Source organism: Cyprinus carpio, chromosome B7 (genome assembly GCF_018340385.1).
Source record: "Cyprinus carpio isolate SPL01 chromosome B7, ASM1834038v1, whole genome shotgun sequence".
NCBI classification, from domain to species: Eukaryota; Metazoa; Chordata; class Actinopteri; order Cypriniformes; family Cyprinidae; genus Cyprinus; species Cyprinus carpio.
The window spans coordinates 17,089,473-17,112,519 of NC_056603.1; the positions used below are offsets into that span (position 1 = coordinate 17,089,473).

At 37.0% G+C, this 23,047-nt stretch overlaps 1 protein-coding gene across 1 annotated transcript in view; it reads right to left on the minus strand.

Annotated features, from left to right (window-relative positions):
• LOC109088841 (vacuolar protein sorting-associated protein 13C-like) overlaps positions 1-23,047 on the minus strand; it is a 53,731-nt gene that overhangs the window by 11,551 nt on the left and 19,133 nt on the right. The window contains 46 exon segments of the mRNA XM_042727587.1: positions 45-171; positions 1,201-1,334; positions 1,422-1,547; positions 1,630-1,791; positions 1,911-2,015; positions 2,639-3,028; positions 3,530-3,827; positions 4,068-4,189; positions 4,317-4,477; positions 4,667-4,925; positions 5,976-6,131; positions 6,254-6,709; positions 7,625-7,717; positions 7,877-8,094; positions 8,237-8,490; positions 8,829-8,989; positions 9,088-9,212; positions 9,307-9,457; positions 9,657-9,804; positions 9,986-10,290; positions 10,366-10,533; positions 11,757-11,950; positions 12,044-12,197; positions 12,307-12,366; positions 12,947-13,026; positions 13,149-13,305; positions 13,408-13,532; positions 13,617-13,725; positions 13,841-13,988; positions 14,237-14,541; positions 16,531-16,566; positions 16,838-17,005; positions 17,087-17,190; positions 17,291-17,407; positions 17,726-17,876; positions 18,294-18,353; positions 18,469-18,548; positions 18,652-18,805; positions 19,019-19,119; positions 19,892-19,973; positions 21,093-21,228; positions 21,298-21,415; positions 21,488-21,620; positions 21,706-21,842; positions 21,952-22,066; positions 22,769-22,961. Of these exon segments, the coding sequence (XP_042583521.1) occupies positions 45-171; positions 1,201-1,334; positions 1,422-1,547; positions 1,630-1,791; positions 1,911-2,015; positions 2,639-3,028; positions 3,530-3,827; positions 4,068-4,189; positions 4,317-4,477; positions 4,667-4,925; positions 5,976-6,131; positions 6,254-6,709; positions 7,625-7,717; positions 7,877-8,094; positions 8,237-8,490; positions 8,829-8,989; positions 9,088-9,212; positions 9,307-9,457; positions 9,657-9,804; positions 9,986-10,290; positions 10,366-10,533; positions 11,757-11,950; positions 12,044-12,197; positions 12,307-12,366; positions 12,947-13,026; positions 13,149-13,305; positions 13,408-13,532; positions 13,617-13,725; positions 13,841-13,988; positions 14,237-14,541; positions 16,531-16,566; positions 16,838-17,005; positions 17,087-17,190; positions 17,291-17,407; positions 17,726-17,876; positions 18,294-18,353; positions 18,469-18,548; positions 18,652-18,805; positions 19,019-19,119; positions 19,892-19,973; positions 21,093-21,228; positions 21,298-21,415; positions 21,488-21,620; positions 21,706-21,842; positions 21,952-22,066; positions 22,769-22,961 (7,336 nt within the window).

The window sequence follows — 23,047 nt, forward strand, 5'->3', positions numbered from 1 at the left end:
ATTAGCAGATTTTTAGATTCACTAACCCAGCATCCCTCTCTAACCTTTACAAGGTCCAGTTCTCCGCTGTGGTCTTGACAGCTCCAGCAAAGCTTCCGCACCCCTGCTGGATCATCCCATGCAAAACGCTGAGCTTCACCTGGTCTCAGTGCCCAAGACTCCTCACAGCCTCTGTACAAGCACAGAGACACAGACACTGATTACAGACAGGAAACATATTCACACACTCCAAAAGAAAACACTCAATCAGAAGATGATCTCCATAAGTGATCTTCTTAATTCTGAAGTGCACAGATGTCAAAAGTACCGTTACTCTGGCACCAGTTGATAAAAAGGAGCATTTGTGCCTTATAATCATGCAGGTGTACATCGAATAGCTTGGGTGTCTTGGTGCTTGGTTTGTATAAAATGAATGTATGAAAACAGCCAGGTTACAAATGTGTCAAAATACTGTATTGAATCTGTGCATTACACTGTTTAAATCTAGCCAAACTAAAATATATTCTATTTGAATATGTTTTACAAACGTAATTAATTCCTGTGATGCCAAACCTGAATTTTTATTCCACTTTACTACAATATATAGTGTCACATGATCCTTCAGAAATCATTTTAATGTATTTAGGAAACATTTATTATTATTATCATCAATGTTGAAGAAGAGCTGTGGTGCTTAATATTTGTGTGGAAATAGTGATAAATACTTTTTCAGGATTATTTAATGAATAGAAATTTTAAAAGAACATCATTTATTTAAACATTCTGTAACATTTTAAATGTTTTGGAACAATTTTGATCAATTTAAAGCATAAATAATAATTTCTTAATAATAATTTCTTACTAAAAATCCAACTGACCCCAAACTTTTTAAATTTTGTTTGAAATTTGTTTTGTCTGTCTTATTACTACTGACTTAATCATAAATAAATCAATTAAAACAAGGCAATGTACTGTTCAAGTATTTCTTTGCACATACTTTCAGAATTAATATTTAACTTTTAGATAAAACAATGTTTTTAATAGAAATTAGTTTTTGCTATGGTATCAAAACTGGTAAAGATATTTGTGAAACTGCGGTTTGCTACTATTGAATACTAAAAACCTAGGTATCGTGCCAACCCTAGACTTTCTACTCAGTCAGACATCTTCAGACTTTTCATTCATCTGTTATACGAAGTGAAATATTGAAGCGGTGCTTACCTCTGTCTGAAGTTGACAGTGGCTGCAGGTGTGTGATTGACAACCAAAGCAGGTGCAGCTCCATCATAGTAATCGGTGAAGCTGATGACAGTGGAGTGGTCTGAGATGTTCACATCCACTATTACACCACCACACTGATGGGAACCAAGATTAGAATTAAGTGATCAATATGGTTTAATAAAGTATATTTAGCATCATGTTTCCAGGCAGATCATGTTCACCTGTTCCATGCGCAGCAGAGTTCCATTGTCCTGCTTGTTGAAGAAGAACGATTTGGAGCTAGATTCAGATCCCACAACTCGTACACACAGCTTCCCCGTGCTGGCCTCAGGCCAGAAAGGCAAGCACTGTAACACACACAATCATACACTCAACACAAATACTGTGGGAATACTTCTGCCTTTGATAAAAAATGAATTCCGTGCCGACCTCAGTGGAGGAGATGTAGTGCCACTTGCAGTCAAAACCATTGTTGTTTTGCACCTCCCCGACCTCCAGCTCAAACAAGGACTTATTGACTAGCGTGTAGAAAGGACTCATGGTAACAATCCGTGTCAGGTTAAAGCTGCTCATCTGGATGCTGACCCCAACCTGGACATCAAAGAGATTTCCAACAAGTTAATTTTCATTTTTACATTTTGATTACATTTGCTGGCATCTAATGTTTACTTAAAGTTACTCTTATTTCATTAAATGTCTAAAGCATTTACTAAGTAGTCCCCGTTTTTGTCTGGACAACGGACACATCCATAGCTGCCAACAGTGTCCAGCGAGAAGCCATCGGACCATGAGCTGGTGGACACACAGAGCTGCAGCTGAAAGGAAGAGCAGAATGCAAATTTATGAATTACTATTAAAAACTACAGGTAAAACATGGCTTTATGGCAATTACAGACCAATCACATTAAAGGTCCTGTGTGTAGGATTGACACCGAGTGGTTGACCTAGGTTTAGCAGTCCAAATTCAAAATATTGGAGAGGGTTTTTTTCACCCGGCCCCTCCTCCTCAGACTTGACACACATGCATGTTGCCAGATTGACGACACAAACAGGAACGAGCGCACTTGACAATGAATGAAATGAAATACACTGTGTTTTCCACGCACTGGCAACCCGGGGTGCCGAAATACAATTGGGTAAACTCGCAGTGGGTGGGTTTCACAAACCAATACAAAGGCCGACATTCTGGCCCAGAACGCCCATTTTCAAAGGAGAATAACTGACTGTAGCATTGTTTTTCAGACAAGCAAGTATGTTAACTTGTTTCTTAAATATCTGCAAACATATTATGGTATTTTTATGCTTTAGTAGAGTCAGAATCTTACATACAGCACCTTTAAGGTTCATGTCAGCATCCATGATTTTATTATTTGAGATATTTGGCTAATATGGCAGAACAGGTAAATCCATCAAACACTGCCAAAGAGCCCAATCTGACCTTATTCTTGCTGAAGAAATTCTTCTTTTTGAAGGAGAACAGAATTACATCCCTGAAGTTGGATGGGTGTTTCACACATGTATCCTCTGCACGATACTGTAGCACACGGGACGTCTTATTGATGATCCAGTACGGACTGTAAACAGAGAGGACCATTTTGCCACTCAATCGAGACACATGCACCCACAGGTCCACGGTCAGTCCTTCTGGTGAGTCGCAGGTGAAGCAGATGGACAAGAACTCAGGCATTTCTCTGCTGATTCTCATACGTCCAGTCCAGTTGCGACCTTGGTACTTGATCAAAACAAGCTCAATTATTTCACCACCAACATTTGAGTTCAGCACATCCGCCACGCTTCCCTCCTGAAGCTCACAGAAGTCAGCAGAACCCTGTGAGAGACATGTTTTGGTTTTAATAAATGACCACTGGCTAATATTAAACTGGTATTAATTAATACTGATTGTATAATCAATATGAATGTCATGCACAAATGTTTGGGGTCAGTTAGATTTTTTTTTCCCCAAAAGAAATGTATACTTTTATTCAGCAAGGGTGCATTAAATAGTTTGAAAGGGACAGTAAAGATATTTATGTTACAAAAGACTTCAATAAAAAAATAAAAAAATGCTGTTCTTTTGAAATTTCTATTCATAAAAGAATTCTGAATATTCAAGCACCAACAGCAGCATATTCGAATGATTTCTGAAGGATCATGTGATACTAAAGACTACAGTTATGGCTGCTGAAAATTCAGATTTGCCATCAAAGAAAAAAAATGACATTTTAAAATACATAAAAAAAAAAAAATCATACAAAACCCCAACATTTGAGACAAAGTGTATGCCGAATGTGTTCTAGCATTTGTGTATTGAAACTGCATTATTCTGCACCTCCAGCAAGTAGCGTATTGAGTAAGGCAGCAGGTTTTTGAGCGTGACAGCTGGGTGCAGGTGGATGACATAAGCAGGGTCCCAGTCCCCTTCCCCGTGGCTGGCAATATGGCTGAGGTCATCAGGCACGGCCAGTGTGTTCACCACCAGTGGCAGGAAGCTGCTGTCCATGGCAGGGCACTGCAGCACTGCGCAAACCTCTGAGCTCACGTGAACCTGCTCCTTCCATGTGATGCATGTGGTGGACGTACGATACACATCTTCTAAAGGACCGACAGGCAGCAAGAACAACTGACTCCTAAAGTGACACATAGAGCACAGAAAGTTACAACATAAAGCACAAAAAAGTACAGGTAATTTATTTTACAGTATACTGCCTGCAAATAAGAACGACAAAAAAACATATATTCATAATATTACGTTTTCAGCTACAGCAGGAGTCACAGATCTTTACAGGTGCTCCTCATGATATCTGACTCATGTGAGGGCAAAATTCACTGGAACAGAATATGTAATTACACTTCTCCTCCATCTATACCTGTAAGCTTCTAGAGGAACATGACACTCCTTCTCAGGCTCAGCAACCCCTACATTCACCATCCCTCCAAGTTCAGGAGAATACTTCAGGATGGCAAATGGCACACAGAAATGGTTCTTTATCTGATAACACATAAAAAAAAGAAATCAACGTTACCATGATTTTAACAAGGTCGTTTTCACTAATGATTTCTTTATCCAGACAGGTGAACAGATGTATGCACTCTGCAGGTAAAGTGAGCAGACGAACCTGTAGGGGGGACCGTACTGTGATGACCTTGTTGCCCTCACTGGCATCGATCTGAAGCAGTACAGACACAGCATCCTGTTGCATGGGTCCTCTGATATTATACAGTCTACGGCCAGGCTTACCCAAAGGGATATTTGAAATCTCACTGTAACCTGAGGGAACTAAGGGACATTTACGATTAGGGTTAGCGTACTGCATTTACCTGTAATTCATGACCTAAAAATTATAGACTATATATTAAAAGAAATATTAAGGTAATTGAACAAATAGGTAGGCAGCTCACTAGTTTTTGAGGCACAACCCAAAGCATTTGTACAGTTTACGAGGTGTATATTGTCCTTGTTACTGACCTATGCTGAGATTGAATAAGCAGCTTTCCTGCCTCTGCAGGGCAGACAGTCGTGATGAACGCTCAAAGGATGTATGTTCTAAATCCACACTTTTATCCACGGCCAATTCGTGAAGTTTACCCGGTGCGGATGAGCCAGTCAAACGCAGGTTAGCACTGTGCTGCACAATGAGAGGAATGCCTAATGCATTGCGGATGGTGTACGGGGATTTCTCCTTCAGAGAATGGTCAAACGTGGAGGCTGTGCTCTCTGAGAAAGCCTGACAAGAGAGAAATTTTATCTTTATTATGTATAACATGCAATACCTTTCAAAGGTTTGGGGTTGGTAAGATTTTTTTTAAATGTTTTGGAAAGAAGTCTCTTATGCTCACTAAAGCTGCATTTATTTGATCAAAAATACAGTAAACATTGTAAAACATTGAAATAACTGTTTTCTATTTTAATATGTTTTAAAATGTAATTTATTCCTGTGATGGCAAAGCTGGTCATACTTTAGTTTAGGGACCAATTCTCACTATTATCTAGTTATTAACTACAACTTTTGCCTCAATAAACTCCTAATTTGCTGCTTATTAATAGTTAGTAAGGTAAAGGTAGTTGTTAAGTTTAGGGATGGGGTAGGATTAGGAGATATAAAATATGATCATGCAGAATAAAGCATTAATATGTGCTTTATAAGTACTTATAAACAGCCAATATGATAATAATATGCATGCTCATAAGCAACTAGTTAATAGAATTAGACCTTAAAATAAAGTGTTACCGCAAAGCTGAATTTTCAGCATCATTACTCCAGACTTCAGTGTCACATGACCCTTCAGAAATCATTCTAATATGCTGATTTGGCGCTCAAGAAACATTTTTTATTATTAATGTTGAAACCAGTCATGCTGCTTAATATTTTTGTGCAAACTGAGATACAATTGTTTTTTCAGGATTATCGGATAAATAGTTCTAAGGAAAAGCATGCTTTGAAATAGAAATCTTTTGAAACATTCTAAATTAGTTTACTGGCACTTTTGATCAATTTAATGTGCCCTTGCAAATTAAAATATTTAAAAAAAAAATCTTCCTTACTGACCCCAACTTTTGAACAGTAGTATACATTTAACAGCCTGTGAATATCACACCATTAAAAAGAAAACAACAAATAGCAATACTTATTCAATTTCAAAATTTAGGTTTAAGTAAAAAGAAATCCTGCATTATGTATGTATTGGAAAAGTGAATAATGATACAATGATATTGCATGCTCGGAAAATGCATGGTTTTTGTGTGTCAATGCTGTTCTTCGGACTGAATGGTTTACCTTCGCCAGGTTGTTGAAGACACTGAGGCAGCACTTGGACACTGTGATGTTCATGGTGTCTTTGGAGCATATGGTGATGGCTGTGCGAGGGTCTGGCAACATAATGAAATCATCCCCAGGAACTGGACTTTTATCATGAACAGGGTTATTCTTCATCTACACACAGAAACACAAACAAATAATCACCAACAGAACAAACTGCAAGCTATCTGACAGGGTGGGAATGTGGATTTACGTTTGTATGCAAAAGTGAAAAAAAGAGTAGCAATTCTGCTTACATCCAATTTAAGGTTCCACCTTCGTCTCCCACTGTCCACTCTCTCAAGAAGTGGCTCCCAAATGGCATGAGCCTCATTGAAGTAATTTACCTCAAGTGTCATATCTGCAGAGACACTGAGCAACGAAGACCAGTTCTGAGCAGTACCAGTAAATGACGACTCCGCAAGCAGCAGAGGAACAGTCCGATGCCCCAAACCTGACTCCAGCGTGACCTGCACCACCTTCACGTTCATCTCAAAGCTCTCTCCATCCTTACTGCAGTCCACATCCTTGAAGCTCTCAGTGACCTCGGAGGCTGTATCCACACCAAGGAACCAGTAGTTTGCATTAGCGACACTCATCAAAGACCAGAGGCTGTTTAGGTCATCTGACGTCTGCTGTGATGGCTCTTCTTTAGGTTTGGGTGCCATGGCCGCCGTGATGGTAATGACAGTGTTAAGAATGATAGGAGAGATTTAGAGAGCAAGACAGAGAGAAAAAAAAATGTTAGTTCAACACAGATTAGATGAATATATTCCTGGGATATGTAATGAAAACATGAGATGTTTGAACAGTATTGGATATATTTACACAGAAAATAACTAAGTTCAAATAAGTTCACATGATCTTGAAATACAGTAACAGTGTCTTGGTACACCACAAAATATAGGGAGAGAATACACTACAGTTCAAAAGTTTGAGATCAGTCAGATTTTTCAACATAAATTAATATTTTTCTTTAGCAAGGATGCAATATATAAATCAAAAAGTGACAGTAAAGACAGTTACAAAAGATTTCTATTTTAAAAAAATACTTTGACTTCTAAAAAAACATTTATCATCGTTGCCACAAAAATATTAAACGGCACAACTGTTTTTAATACTGACAATAATAAGAAATGTTTCTTGAGCACCAAATTAGCATATCAGAGTGATTTCTGAAGGATCATGTGACACTGAAGACGTAATGGCTTATTAAAAAAGTAACTGCTTATAAAAAAATCAGCTTCACCATCAAAGAAATAAGAAAAGAAATAAATGTTAAAATATATTAAATATATATTAATTGCTAAAATATATTAAATGTAATATTTCAAATATATATATATATATATATATATATATATATATATATATATATATATATATATATATATATATATATATATATATATATATAAATATTATATTATATAAAATAGGATATTAAAATATAATATTTTTTATATTTACTGTATTTTAAAAGAATATCAAATAAATGCAGCCTTGGTAAGCATAAGAGACTTATTTTAAAAACACTAAAAAAAATCTTACCAACCCCAAACATTTGAAATGCTAGAATACATATTCCTTTAACAAAAATATTAATATGACAAAGAGCTAACACCCACTTTCACTATGACCTCCTCTACAGTTACTGAACCGGTTAATGGGGCATTGGTTGGCATTTTGGTCTCAAGTTTAACAGAGCATGGTCTCAGCACCTGCAGGAAAAACAAATTCATGATTTGCAAAGCATTACAGAAAATTGCAATTACATAAACTGCAATATATTTTTCACTGTGCCTCTTAAAACACAAAATAAGCATAAAAATGTATTCCTGTTAAAACAGAAAGACATTAGTAGAAATCAGTAAGCATACGGTGGTCTCGGCTTTGTCACCCTCCATCCTGATAAAGGGGCAGGCAAGCACTTTGAGGCTTCTGACGTTTGCCTCCATGGCCTGTCCAGAGTCTTCAGACAGCAGGCTAAAAGCACACTGGAATGAGGCTACCAGTGCAGGAGCGTCTGCCTTCATCAGGTTAGCCACAAACACAACCTCTGGGTCCACCACAACTGCTTGCAGCCTGGTTCTCAGAGCTGAAGTTGATGATAGATAAAATATCAAATAATTTATTTTGCCCTTTCCAGGTCTCAAAATCACATTTTTTGAAATCCCCTGACATTTCCTGTTTTTTCTAACTGTGAGAAACAACCATTCTTTTAGCAGTTGCATTCATACCTGCTTTAGGTTCACTCTGGATTTTGGGCTCTGAGACATATTTGAGTGGCAGCTGATTGGATTTGTCTCTCTGTGTAGGTGGACTCGTAGGCAGGGCTTGCACAAAAAAGTCGGCCACAGCCAACAGGAACTCCACGCTAGCACACAAATAGAGCTTCTGCAGCACAGCGACTACCGAGCGCTCATCCGCACTCTGAGAGTACGTAACATCAATCATGGGCTCTGTTGTCTCCTCATCACGCCTTCCCAGCATTCTGTGAAGAAAAATAATGCGATCAGACCAGAGTGGTGAGGCCTTGAAATAAGACTCTTACAATTAAGAAAAAAACATGTAAAAAAAAGTTGCATGACGGATGCACTTATTTGATGAAAAACAGTTATAGTAAAAACTGTAATATTGTGAAATATTATTACAATTAAAAAACTGCTTTTCATTTTAATATATTTAAAAATGCATTTTAACCCTGTGATGGAAAAACAGAATTTTCAGCGACAGTTACTACAGTCAGTCACATAATTTTTTTTTTTTTTTTTTTGCGAAATCTTAATTAAATTTACATGAAAAATCTTAATCTAAATATGTGTAAATCACCTGGATGTGACTCTCTGAATACCGCTCCGTCTGTCATCCAGCGTGCATGTGGTGAGGATGGTGGAGACCTCCATGTTACCGTTACTAAACATTTTGCCTGAAGTCTTCATTTTACACAGCATAAATTCACCTAAACACAACGGCTCCTTATGTACAGAGGGCTAAAGAAAAAGGGGGACAGATATAACACTCACTTTCTTTATCAGTGGACTTGAATGAGTGTCACTGATATTCATGAATCTGTAGGCTCCATACACACCTGTGCAGGATCATTACTGTAGAGAGTAAGGCCAAGGGACTCCACATTAAAGCTGAATTTGACACTCTCCAGCAGCTCTGTGTCCCTCAGTTTACTTTCAGACAGCTTCTCCACAATCTCAGTGCCTACACAAAACACACACAAATCAAGACCATCCACTGAGTTTTTGCTCTAAGAGAAGGATTACTATACAAAACATCTGTGTGTGTCTTCCCTCACCAGTCGCTGTACGTGCTCTGACAAGCAGACTCTCTTGTTTGAGGGCTGCCTCTGTGTCGATCGGTGTGTCAGATTGAACACTGCTCGCCTCTCCGATGTTCTCCATCAGAATCCGCAGAAGGACAGTCAGGTCATCTTGACTCAGAGCCACCTGGAACGGAGTCAGAAAATGTGAAAACCTTCATTAATTTTCCCACAATCACTCCAACTCTATAATTATAAATGACATTAATTACAACCAGATCCCAGAAATGGACCAGCCAAAACAAATTTCCACAGGCTTCATTTAAAGTCTGCATGAAATGTGACTTTAAAAGCTGAGACTACGTCCTGACATTATGTGAACAGACCTTCATGGGCTTCAGATCTCCATCCACCTCTATGGCAGCCATCTTCTGGTACCATGATGCCGCCAGGTTACGTTTAACAGACAGCACAAGGTTGACTGGCTCCAACAGTTTTGAACTAGGCTGATTTGAGTCCTGCTCCATGGAAATTCTGAGGATAACAAACAAACAAGCATTTATAGGAGGAAACACATATAGAGTTGTATAATGGTCAGCTAGAATGTGGGCTTTGAAAATTCATGAATGAATGAATTATCAGATCTTTAAATGGACACATATTGGATATAATATAAGTCTGAAAATCCTAGATAAGCTTTGTGGCAGTGGGCTACCTGGACAGTTTTAGCTGTGTGAGCTGTATATCCATATTATCTATGACAGCAGGCAGCGGACGACCTTCCACTGGGAGCAGAGAGAAGCTGTTTCTCACAGTAATGAGACCCAGGTCCGCCTCCACAGCATTATGGGATGTGGAGGACTGAGGGATTATGATAAGGGGGGCCTTCAGTCTGATGTCCATGGCAAGTCTGAAACTCTTCTGAGCGAAATCCCTCACACTGGAAGCTGCTTTCTCTGCGGCCTGAGCCGTGGCGGCACTGAGAGCCTCTTTAGCTGTCTGGAAGTTATTACTGAAATTCTGTGGAGAGAAAAAGTAGAAGTAAGCTAGTGTGTTTGAATCAGCAGAGAGGCCACGTGTGCAATTTAAACTCACCAGTAATGACATGACAAATTTGTGAAGGTAGACCACTTGAATACAGCCCACGTTGAGTTTCACTTTGCCATCAACCTTTGAAGTATCTGTATACCCAGCCCCCTCAGTGGCTTTGGGTGTCAGACTCATGCTGAAGCTGAACACCTCATCGCCTACGATGGAGATGGCCTAGAGAACCAAAAATAACCCAAAATAAACAACAGATATTGCAGTTCATTTTACTTTAATGCACTATTGTTGTACTTTGTTTATACAAAAGCCAAAGCAGGACTGGGCGAAAAAACGATAACGATGATTATTGCAATATTATTATTATTATCGATAAAACGATAAGAGTTTGATAAATGTTCAATATGTTTAAACCTCATACAGTAAGAATAATTCATTTTACCTTATAAAAATTAGGTTGTTACAATTTTTACATGTACTGTTTTTTATAACGAACATAAATTTGCATCTGCATCCTAACTCAAGCTACTACTACTTTCAATTCAAGCTACTGTCAAATGTGCATTTCTAAGAAACAAAAAACATGTTAATATCATTAATACTGCAGATCAAATACAGGCAATACAAACTGCTTCACAATAATATGACTCATTAGAACATGCAGAAACTAAGAAATTCAGTTTTCTATTAAGATATTTTTTGTTAAGGAAATATGACTGTTAAAGTGTAAAAAAAAAAAAAAAAATTAAACGTAAAGTGTTTGTCATATTCTGACAAAAAAAAAACTAGTTTAAAACCACAAATAACAGTCTGCTTTCTACACATTTCACTTAGGAACAAAAGTCTACCTTTAAACATGAAAGAAATAAAGATTTGAAATTTATTGTGATAATTATCGATATCGACTGATATGAAAAATTTTATCGTGATCATTTTTTTGGCCATATCGCCCAGCCCTAAGCCAAAGTAGATAGAAATTAAGATGTATAAAGAATAGTAAATGGTTAAAATGTGCTCTAGTGGTATAGCTTTATTGTGTTCATTTGTTTTGTTTTAGTATCCATTTTTTTGATGGTGGAGTAGGGCAGAGGTTTGATTTATTTTTTTTGTGGGTTTTGTTGTTGTGTGGTGAACCGTCCAAACCTAAGGAGAAGATTTATAAAATCAGCTAACCAACAAAACAAGCCTCAGAATAATCAAGAAATAGATACTGTATAAGCAAACCAATACACCATAAATTAAAACTATGTCAGAAATATAATTCTATACGGTATAATAAAAAGCACAATAATTACACATAATTTTTTTATTTGTACTATATTTGGCATATAATATTACATTATATAATTATTTAATCAAAATAAAATAGAAATATATAATAAAATATATTTACTAAATATTTACATCTTAAAGAAGATCCTGCATTATTTTTTATTCTAAACAGTAGCAGTGATGCAGTAACTGTTATATAATAATAATACACAAGTACATTTTCAAAATAAGAATGCATTCTCACCCTGAATTTTGATGTCTGCCATGTTACTCTTTTGGTCACGAACCAACACATTAAATGCACCAAGCTGCATGTTCACCATCAGGTCAATGACATCGCCATCAGAGGGAGAACTCAGTGCAGCTGAGACAGAAACAGTTCTTCATTAATTCATTCCTAAATCATGTGCAAAGGGTCCATGTTTGTCAGTTTCAGCAATTGCATGCGTGTGTTTACTGGATTTAGCTGAGGTAGTTCTCATATCTTCACTCTTTTTGCTCTCTCTCTCGGGTGAGGGCAGACTGCTGTTGGACAGGGCAGCAGACAGGAAGTCCATGGTAGAGAGGAGAGCCTCAGTGTGCAACATCAAGTCTAGAGAGGAGAACACCACCTAAAGACACACACAGGCATGTTAAACCCCTTCAATATAAAGTTCTTTTGAAATTAACGCCTCAATTTCCAAAACAGGATTTTATTTAACTTTGTTTACAGATGCTTACATTGATCTTCTGCTCAGTGTTCTGGTAAAGGCTTGCAAAGTTGGGCCCATTTCGATCAGCCTACAAAGACAGGAATCAAACAAATTTAAGATCTCCGCTCATGAGTCCCGGAAGCTCTCAACATCTGCTACTTCTTTGTGTCTACATGTGTCTATCTTTAATCTATTACCGTTGTGTCAAATATTACATAGACAACAACTATATATTTATTCAGAACTTGATTGAAATGCATTCATTCATATCTCTAGACTTTTAACAGTACACACGTGCAACAGACACTGCTATCTCATTTGAGAGAAATGGCCCATAGGAATTAAAAGAAGAGCCAACCCACAAACACTAAAGAGTGCGATGGCTAAAGGCTGGATCTAATTGTCCTGATGCTTTGATCGCGATATGAATTTGTGTGCTGACCTTAATAAATTGTTAAAATGTAAGAGCTGAAGCCTGTCTAGACATGAAATGCCCTGCCACTAGTCAACTTTACAATGGATTAAAAGGGTGTTACTTAAAACTTAATGTAAGAGGTTTTTAACAAATTTTTGAGTAGGAAGTTTTATAAATAGTGCTCATTTATAAGCCAAATTGCATGTGTAATGTGTAATGAGTGTGCTTGTGTAATTCAAAAAGAAGTAGTTACCTTAAAATACTTGACTTTAAGAAGATCTGCTCCTGACTCTGCGGAGGAACTTATTATACAGAGCGGTTCTTCATTTGAATCTGCAAAGACAAATAAATAAATAAAAAGTTCAAATGAATAAATTTATGTTTTTTTTTGTTTTGTTTTTTTATGAAAAAATGCTGCTTTGTACTGTGAGGTTTTAAAACCAAGTGCTACAAACCAAGGAACTCTAGACACTTCATGGAGATGTTTTTGATGTATGTTGTAGCCTCCATGTCGTATTTTCGAACTTTGGTGTCAATTCCAAGCTGAGCTACATGGAGAACCAAAAAGGGACACTCTTTCCCATTTTTGGACTTTTTCAACCTTAGCATAACCTACAAAGAGAAAGTTACAGGATTCTCAGTTCATGCCAGATCCACTCCAAATCTGGAGTCATGACTGTAACCGAAAACGAGAACTTAAGAGAGCTTAATCACCTCCTTGATTTCAAAATTGAGCAGCACATTGACAACATTTTCACTGAAAGCACCATTGGTCAATTCTGGTTGACTCCCTGTCCCCACAGGTAATGTTTCGATGAGTCCTTCATCTACAGCTTCATCTGTGGAAGAAAAGAGGGTAAAATGAAGCCCTTAAAGACCAACTTTAATGGAAAAGATTACTGACAGGTTAAACCTTTTCATACTTTTAGCAGAAGCTTTCATTCCCTCCACTGCAGCAGCCCTGCTTCCCTCGCCAATGTTCTCTGCTAGGATTCTCATGAGGACCCCAACATCCTCCTGGCCAAGAGCCATCTACAGAAGCCAGAAAATACCAATCTTTAGTTTTCTCTCCTGAAAATTCTGATCAGGCCCCATTTTAGATTTTAGATTCAACACTTGCACGTCTAAAACGTCATGAGAAACTCACGTTCATTGACATAAGCACTCCATTGACCTCCATTCCAGGAATTTTGTTGTACCAAGTGGCAGCCAAATTACGCTTGACTAAAAGCTCTAGATTTATGGGCTCCAGAATCTCAACATCTAAATGAGCAGCATTGCCCTTCAGAACAGTCCTGAAGAAAGAAGGTCAAAAAAATAAATCAGAAAAAAAATGAGCTGTCTCTTAATCATTCTGTAGCACAGTCGAGACTACTATTAAACATTTTTGTTAATTTAAATAAAGCTGAAATAAAACATAAATATTGCATTAAAAAAACTTAAATGAAAATTATAAATGTTGCCTTGGAAACTAATTCAAATATATAAGTTGAAGTAAATTAATTTAGAGAATTCTGGAAAGTTCTCCAGCTTTCTTTAGTACCTAGATAGTTTGAGTTGTGTGAGTTTTACATCCATGGTCTCCAAAACTGCAGGCAATGGGAAGCCCTCAGCTGCCAGCAGTGAGAAGCTGTTTCCCACAGTAATGAGACCCAGGTCAACCACAAATGCATTATGGGATGTGGAGGACTGAGGGATTATGATAAGGGGGGCCTTCAGTCTGATGTCCATGGCAAGTCTGAAGCTCTTCTGAGCGAAATCCCTCACACTGGAAGCTGCTTTCTCTGCAGCCTGAGCCGTGGCGGCACTGAGAGCCTCTTTAGCTGTCTGGAAGTTATCCACAAACATCTATGGAAGACAACCAATAGTTAGTAACAGTTTTGTGTGACTTGACATGGCAGTTTAGTAGAAGTGAGGGAAGGCCTTAATGTAACAGCCTGGGATCCACAGTAGGGAAATTTCATGCAGGGATGTTCTTGTGTTTTAAAACGCCTGAAAAACGAATTTACAACGAAAAGTTGCAAATTCAGTAGGGGTGAAAAAAGCAGCGCTGGAGTGAAACAGCATTTTTTTTTGTGAGAGAAAGTAGGAAAGCCGATGATTATATTGTCTGGGTATGGCTGGTGAGCTGTTTCTATTAAGCATGTAGAGTATGAAAGTTAGAACCAGTAAAATCAAGGCATCCATATCGTGCGAAATTCCATCTCAAATTTCTGTGATTTCTACTTCAATATGTAGTATGAGTCACGAGTGCACATGCAAATCCACATATTCACAATCAAGTCATTTAAAAATTCAGTGCCTTATTGCATTCATAAATAACGCTATAGGCTGCATTACCTAAAGTACACTTCTTTAATAATATCCAACAGTTAGAACAGTAATATCTCACAGACAAAACTAAAAAATTAATGCAAATATGCTCAAGACATCTTTTTAATAGAAAACAGCATTTAAGGGATACTCTACCCCAAAATGAAAATTTTGTCATTAATCACTTACCCTCATGTCGTTCCAAACCCCTAAAAGCTTTGTTCTTCTTCGGAACACAATTTAAGATATTTTGGATGAAAACCGGGAGGCTTGTGACTGTCCCATAGACTGCCAAGTAAATAACAATGTTAAGGTCTAGAAAAGTATGAAAGAGATCGTCAGAATAGTCCATCTGCCATCAGTGGTTCAATCTGAATTTTATGAAGTGACGAGAATACTTTTTATATGCTGTTATATTCTATATGCAAAGAATATAAAAATAATTACTTTATTCAACAATCTGTCTCTTCTGTGTTTCTGTGCCTCCCGGTTTTCATCCAGAATATCTTAAATTGTGCTCCAAAGATAAACGTAGCTTTTACAAGTTTGGAACGACATTGGGGTAAGTGATTAATGACAAAATTTTCATTTTGGGGTGGAGTATCCCTTTAATGCTGTTAAAGATTTCAGACCTATTTCTGAAAAATAAAACATGGCATGATCCATTGTTTGAAAAAACACTTGGACAAGATCACTTTTAGGTGCAGAAATTCTAAATTGCAATGCTATAGTAAATAAATATCAGGTGAGTGTGATCTTTTGAAAGTCTTTCTTTTGGTTCTTCAAATTACCTAATTTTATAAGAAAAGCATAACTAAAAATCATAACCATTTTAAAAGAGGTTATTATATGTCAGTGGTGCATATAAATGTAATGTAAGCAATATTGAAATATTACTGACAATATTAGTGATCGTAAACTTTAAGACTGCTTCTGTTTAGCTTGAATCTAATGAATTGTTCTTGAATATGCAGCAGAGCTATATATTTCCTATAAACCTTCCATTAGAACAGTGGTTCTCAACCCCCCAAGCCACCCCCCACCCCGTTGTTCAACAAAATATCTTATGGTCTCCCCATAAGGCAGATATATTTTTTGTATGTATATGTATACTGTCTTTTAAAAAGTCATTTTTCTTGCTTAGTTAGAACTTTTTTGTTTTTATACATGGATACAAAAATTTAATACTTTTTCTTTTATTAATTGCATTTTTACAGTTTTTTTTTTTATTAATTTCTTTTTAAATATGAGAATAAATATTGGAGGTTTGTTTAGGCCCCTAGTGGGTCCAGGATCCCTCGTTAAGAACCACTGCACTAGAAATAAAACAAAAGCAGTCCTAAACATTGCTGTGAATGGTGTTAACCTGAATTAACGTTTCCATCTTATTTGAAAAGGTTTAACTGTGTGTACAACAAATCCAGTAGAGTTTAATGGGGAGAGGACATATTTCAGTGTGTACAGGTGCATTTGAAAATAAGCTGCAAAGCCAAAAACTTTAATGCTGCATGCCCAAGCCTGTACCTCATCAGCAGAGGGGTATTGATAGCTAAAAGAGTCCTGAAAAGAGGAAGACACAATTAACGAAAACTATGAGGGGGTGGGAAAGATGCCAGAGCAAAAAGAAAGGGAGAGACATAAACATCCAGACAAAATACAAACGAAAATAACGACACACTGAGAAATACAGTTTTTTAAAAACACTGTCCCTGTTTGTTTTGCAATTACCAGACATTGAGTTTTATCTACTGGTATAAATTTTAGATGAATACAGACAAAATATGAGTACCGATACAATATGAAAGGTAAGTGGATTTACATGAATTCTTACCAATAAAGACGTAAGGAACTTATGCAGGTAGACGATCTGGATACAGCCAAGTCTCAGGATAACTTTCCCATCCACTTTGGAGGTGTCAGTGTATCCTTTGCCTTCAGTGGCCCCAGGATACAATGTCATCTTAAAGCTGAACACCTCTTCTCCAATGATTGACACCGCCTGGTAGTATTCACAAAAACAGAACTGGAGCACAGAAACCTGCTTGCAAACATGCCAAAAACAATATGACTGATCTCTCACCTTCTTATGTATAGTCTTAGGGTCCACATTAAGAACCACAATGTCACGCAGACGGGCAAAAACGTCTGTTTCTTTGGCCTGGACCACCACAGACGCGTCAATGCCTGACATAGGCATCAACATGTTTGGTTAACTTGCAGAAAATTAATATATAATTTTAAGATACGCTGACTTTAAGGACAGACACTTTAGTTGTTTTTTTACCTTGAACCCGGATGTCAGCAATGTTGCTTCTGTCATCGCAAACAGCCACTCTGAAAGAGCCGAGTACGGCAGACAGCTTAAAGTTCACAACACCAGAGTCCTTCGAACCCTTAGACACTAACAAAACATAGACACTCCAGTTAAAACACTCAGACAACACATAATGTGACAATCTAAAAACAGTATTGTCTGCAACATGCGTTAACACAAGCAAAACAGATACTGTTTCAGACCCCTGTTAGTATATGGCATGTCAAGACCAGTGCAAAGGTCAAGAAAAAAACATTAGTTACCCAAGAAAAAACCTACAAAGCAGAGACAAAGACAACATGGATGCATGAGCAATATTCAGGGTCTACCCAATAATTTGACATCAAACAAAACACATTTGTTCTCACAGATTTTCAACATAAAAGGCGTATGTGTTATTCACACCTTTCTTCCCTGCTGCTGCTCTCTCAGCTCGTCTCTTGGTTTCTCTCTCTTTCGAAGCTGTGAGGTCTTGTGGTATTGCTGAATTCATGTAGTTGATGGTAGACAGCAAAGCTTTAGTGTGAAGCAGGAAGTCCAGTGAGGAAAACTCCACTTATGAAAAGAAGTAAATCAATAACTTCATTTTGATTTCTGATAAAACTTTCCAATAAAAACTTTTTTTTTTCAAATGAAACATTATTCAAAATTCTAATTAAAATGACTAATAATGTAATTTTAAGAATGCAATTAAAATGATTTTGTGTGTACATATAGATATATACTGTGTATATATATATACATATACATATACACATTTATATTTATACATATACACATTTATATTTATATATATACACATACTAATATATGATATAATCAAAATATTTTTATTTGACCTTTTTTTAAATTTAAAAATAGTACAATGATTGAATGAATAAATATATTGAGGAAACATATTGGATGAGTAAGTAAACAAATAAATTCTAGGATTACTGGCATTTATTATTTGGAACTGTAAACTTAAACATACCTTCAGTGCTTGTTCTGTATTATTAAATATGGTATGGAAGCTGGGTCCATTAACATCAGCCTGAAGGACATAAAAAAAGCCATGCAGACCAGCACAAATTAAACCATTCAGCTAAAACAACTCCTTTAAGAGAGTCCTTTATAGAGTGTTTGATAAGTAAAATGCTCATGTTTACTTTGATGTACTCCACTTTCAATAGATCAGAGCCAAGCTTGTCTGAAGAGGTAATTAGATGAAGTGGCTGATTTTGTGCATCTGAAACACATGCACACAAGAATGAGAGCAATGGCATCCCTGAAACAACATGAAGTACTTCAAACAACAAAAGCTTGATCACACTTTGTGTGTGTGCGTGTACCTTTTATCTCGCAGTAGTCCAGGCTAATCTTGCGCAGGTAAGATGTGACAGTGAGATCAAAGTTCCGTATCTTGCCTTCTGCACCCAGTTGTGAAACATTGAAAGCCAATACGACATCCTCCTGAGCGGCCTGCCTCGTAAGCTCCAACAACACCTACACACACACACATATATATAGACACATATACATCACTTCACACTAAAACACACAGTGGTCCACACAAACACAAACAGGAATCATACACAGAATAATTGTCATCAACTGATGGAATGCTGAATGACTCTTAAATGAAATGTGGGGCTCTTGCGCCCACTGATGACGAATGGTTGTGGCATGGTGTGAACAAAGTTATGAAGAAGAACGTACTGATTTGACTTCAAACTGAAACTGCACTTCGGTCAGTTCCTCTAAGGATGATCTGAGAGAGTCTTCATCTGCAGCCTTCTCACTGGTGTCTTCTGCAGAGTCTGAACACACATGTACCACATAAACTGTGTATAATGTGTATAATTACATGAATAATGTCAATTAAAAACAAAAGATTTTTGTGGTATTTTTTTTTTTATTTGTCTGAAATTAAGGGTGCTTTCACACTAGCACTTTTGGTGCGCACCTGGGTTCGACTGATATCAGAGTTCGGTTCGTTTAGATGATGTGAACACTGTCTTCCAAACTCGGATGCGCACCAGTGAACCGTACCCGAATCCATCTAAAAAGGGGTGGTCTGGGGTACGGTTCATGTGAACTCCGGTACGGTTCGCTGCTGATATGAACGCAATCGTACAAAATCGCGGAAGTGAGGCGCTATTAATGACATATTATTTGATAAAAATGTGTGTTTCACTCACTTTCCTTACGAGCGTGACTGACACGCTGCAAACAGAGAGCTGTATGTCTAATTTCTGTTCACCTTCAGCGTTCTTTAGATCATTTGCAGTACATTTGTAAGACAGACGTGAGTACTGTAAACAAAACAAACTGTTAAAAAAAACGTAAATATATAAAAGTGCGGAGAGCAACGTTATGCATTTGGCGCCTTCTCCTGCGCTGTTTTTTTTTAGCAACCGTGTAAACAGCTGCTGGCTTGATGACACAAACAAACCGCGATTCGGAACCAAATAAAATAATATGAATGCAGTCCAGCAGGGGCAGGGGGGAGCAATCGAACTCGGGTTCGAACCAGGCAAGCGAACCAAGTGTGAAAGCACCCAATGTGTGAGCATCTAGTTGAATTCTGACCTGATTCCACTGTATAGGACAGAACTGTGGGGTCTAAACCCAAAACCTTTGGCCTGGCATCAGACAGTGGTATCCCCAAAACCCAGAAGAATATCATCATTATTTTTGCATTTTAGTCAATTGGTAACATTTTTATAAGAAAGCATTTTAAGGGAGAAAGTAAAAAAAAAAAAAAAAAAAAAACTTAACTTTTAACTATTTTCTTTCTCATAGTTTTCCAACAAATTTACATTACAAAGATTGGGGTTAGATTTTTTTATGTTTTTGAAAGACATCGATTACGCTATGAATACAGTATAAACAGTAAAAATTTTAAAATATTCTTACAATTTAAATAAAATTTTATTTTAATATATGTAATTTATTCCTGTAAAGGTAAAGCTGAATTTTCAGCAGCCATTATTCCAGTCTTCAATCATTCTAATAATCATGATACTCTAATAATCATTCTGATGTAGTGTCAAGAAACCTTTCTTATTGTCATCAATGATCATATTTCTGTGGGAGCTGTGATATATACATTTTGAGGATTCTTTGATAAATAGAAAGTTCAAAAGAACAGCATTTATTTCAAATAGATCTTTTTTGTAACATTATACATGTCTTTACAGTCATTTTTATTGATGTATTGCAGCCTTGCTGAATAAATGTTTTCAGTAAGTAATCAAAAGTAATTTTTTTAAAACAAAATCTTACTGATCACAAACTTTTGAATGGTAAATATTAATTTATTTAAATGTTCTAGAGGATAATATCTAGAACATCCTTTAACATTTGCTTCGTAAAGTAAACTAGCAAGGGCTTTTTCTTGCTTGTTGAGGCAGTAAGTTCACTAATAAGACTGGGTAGAGAGACAGTGATGCTGATTGTGGATAATGTCTTTCCTGAGTTGTGTAATCTGTGGAAACTGAAGCTGCACTGTCACGCTCAAAGAGCAACTTTAGGAACGAAATATAAAAGCAAGCAGCACTTCAGACTTAGCACATGACTATGAAAGCGATAAGTACATTGCGATTAGTTTTACAGGCTTGAAATATTCATGGCTTTCAAAAAAAAAAAAAACAACAGCAATAACAATAGTATCAAATACCTGTGGCGTCCTACCAGGAAACTACCATTCATGAGTCATGACTTATTAAGTGTGAGAGGAAGCAACGCATCAGCTAATACACAGAGACTGTCTTTCTTTGTGTTTTCTGACCTTTTCTGTGGGGGTGCTAGGAGGGCTTGAGGTAGTCTGAGGGAGAGGAATACTGTCCACCAGCTCCAGAACACCCTGGATCTTCTGATCAGAAATCTTCACATGAAGTAAGGGCAGCTCCCCTGATACTTTGAACCTGGAAAGAACAGACCTTAGTGCATGTATGAGGATGAAGAGAGAGACACGGCAGAGAGCGAGCGCTTACCTGGGCATACGGGAATCTTTGTCCACCATACATTTAGCAAGCTGAAGTGTGACGTCCATCGGCTGCAGGATGTGCTGATGGGTGAAGCCTTTAATACGAGCATTTTTCCATTTCTCTCCTAAAAAGAGCCGCTGTTAAAAATCGTTTGTGCAGGCAGTTTAGTTTCTTCCCTGTGTTGCATTGTGTTTACCTGATTTGCTGTAGAGTATCTGGACACTGCGGAGCTCCAAGGAATATCTTTCATAGGCTCTATCCATGATTTCCTCTAGCGATGAGAAACTGGCAGATACCTGCTGATGGCTGGCCTGGTCTACACTGTTCAACTACATTCACACGCATATATTTACAGTCAGACGTTATTGACAGAAACAGTTCTCTCTTAAATATGTTTTTACTCCCCTCCCTCACCTGCAGATAACCAAAATCAACGATCATGAGGTCTGATTTGCTATCATAGAATCCAGTCTTGGGAAGCAGCAAGTAGGAGGGTTTTAGATCGATCCTCAAGTCCAACACCTTACGTGTCTCAATAATGTGAGACAAGCCTGGGTTCAGATAAAGACAAAGGGGAAGTGTTAAAGATGACTACTCACATACTCGTTCTCAATGTGACAACATTTCTGTGTGGATGATGGGAAATAAGGAGAGGGTTACCAGCGGCTGTCTTCTCTTTGATCTCCTCAAGTTTGCTGAGTGTTGCTGAGGTGATGACCTCCAGATCAACTCCTTTTCCCGTCTTGAAGAATTCTGTGATGCTGATGACAGTCAGCTACAGAACAGACAAATGAACAGTAAATATTTTGAAGTAATTTTTAATCTAAGTGTCTAAACATTTATATATTTAAAATGTATATTAAATATTAAATATTGATATTAAATAAAAAAATAATAATTACTTGAATTATTTAATGTATTAAATTAAGAACAAAATAATACATAATTATAAGAATAAATGGATTATATTTAGACTAATTATCTTAATGACTTCAATCATTTTCCCCTGTATAAATATTATTTTATTACATTAAATCAAGAACAATATATATATATATATATATATATATATACACACACACACACACACACACACACACACACACATATACATACATACATATATATATACATACGATAGGTAGATAGATTATTACATTATATTTTGTATATAATCATATGTTATATTTTATATGATTATTATTAATTATATTATTAAATGAATTGTCAGTTTGAAGTTATCTGCAAAAGATGCAATTTGATTGGACTGACCAATTGCAGACACATGAATGTGATTTCTGTCAAGAATTTTATGCACACAATTCATAACATACAATAACTGTGCAACTAAATAAAGTAAAATAAAATAAAATAAAATGAAAGTAAAAAAGCTGCACTTAAAATCCACTTAATCAAAAACTCCATTGGCTCTCTCTGAAATCAAGACATAACTACAGTGTGTTTGTGTGTCTCTTACAGCATCATAGATGATCTCTACAGGCTGTGAGTGGACTCTGAGGAGCTGGTCAGCGGTGCTGTCTTCTGGATTGAGCTCAAAGAGCACGCTGAGCAGAGAAGAGTCAGAGTCTCCGACTGACGCTATGAGAGACGGCACCTCCCCCTGCTGCTGCAGACCAGTCACGTACCAGTGCTCCAGCTTAGCCTCCACTCTACACAACACACACATTTCCCACAACTGAAGACTATACTTTACATATCTCTCTCTCTATCTATCTATCTATATATATATATATAT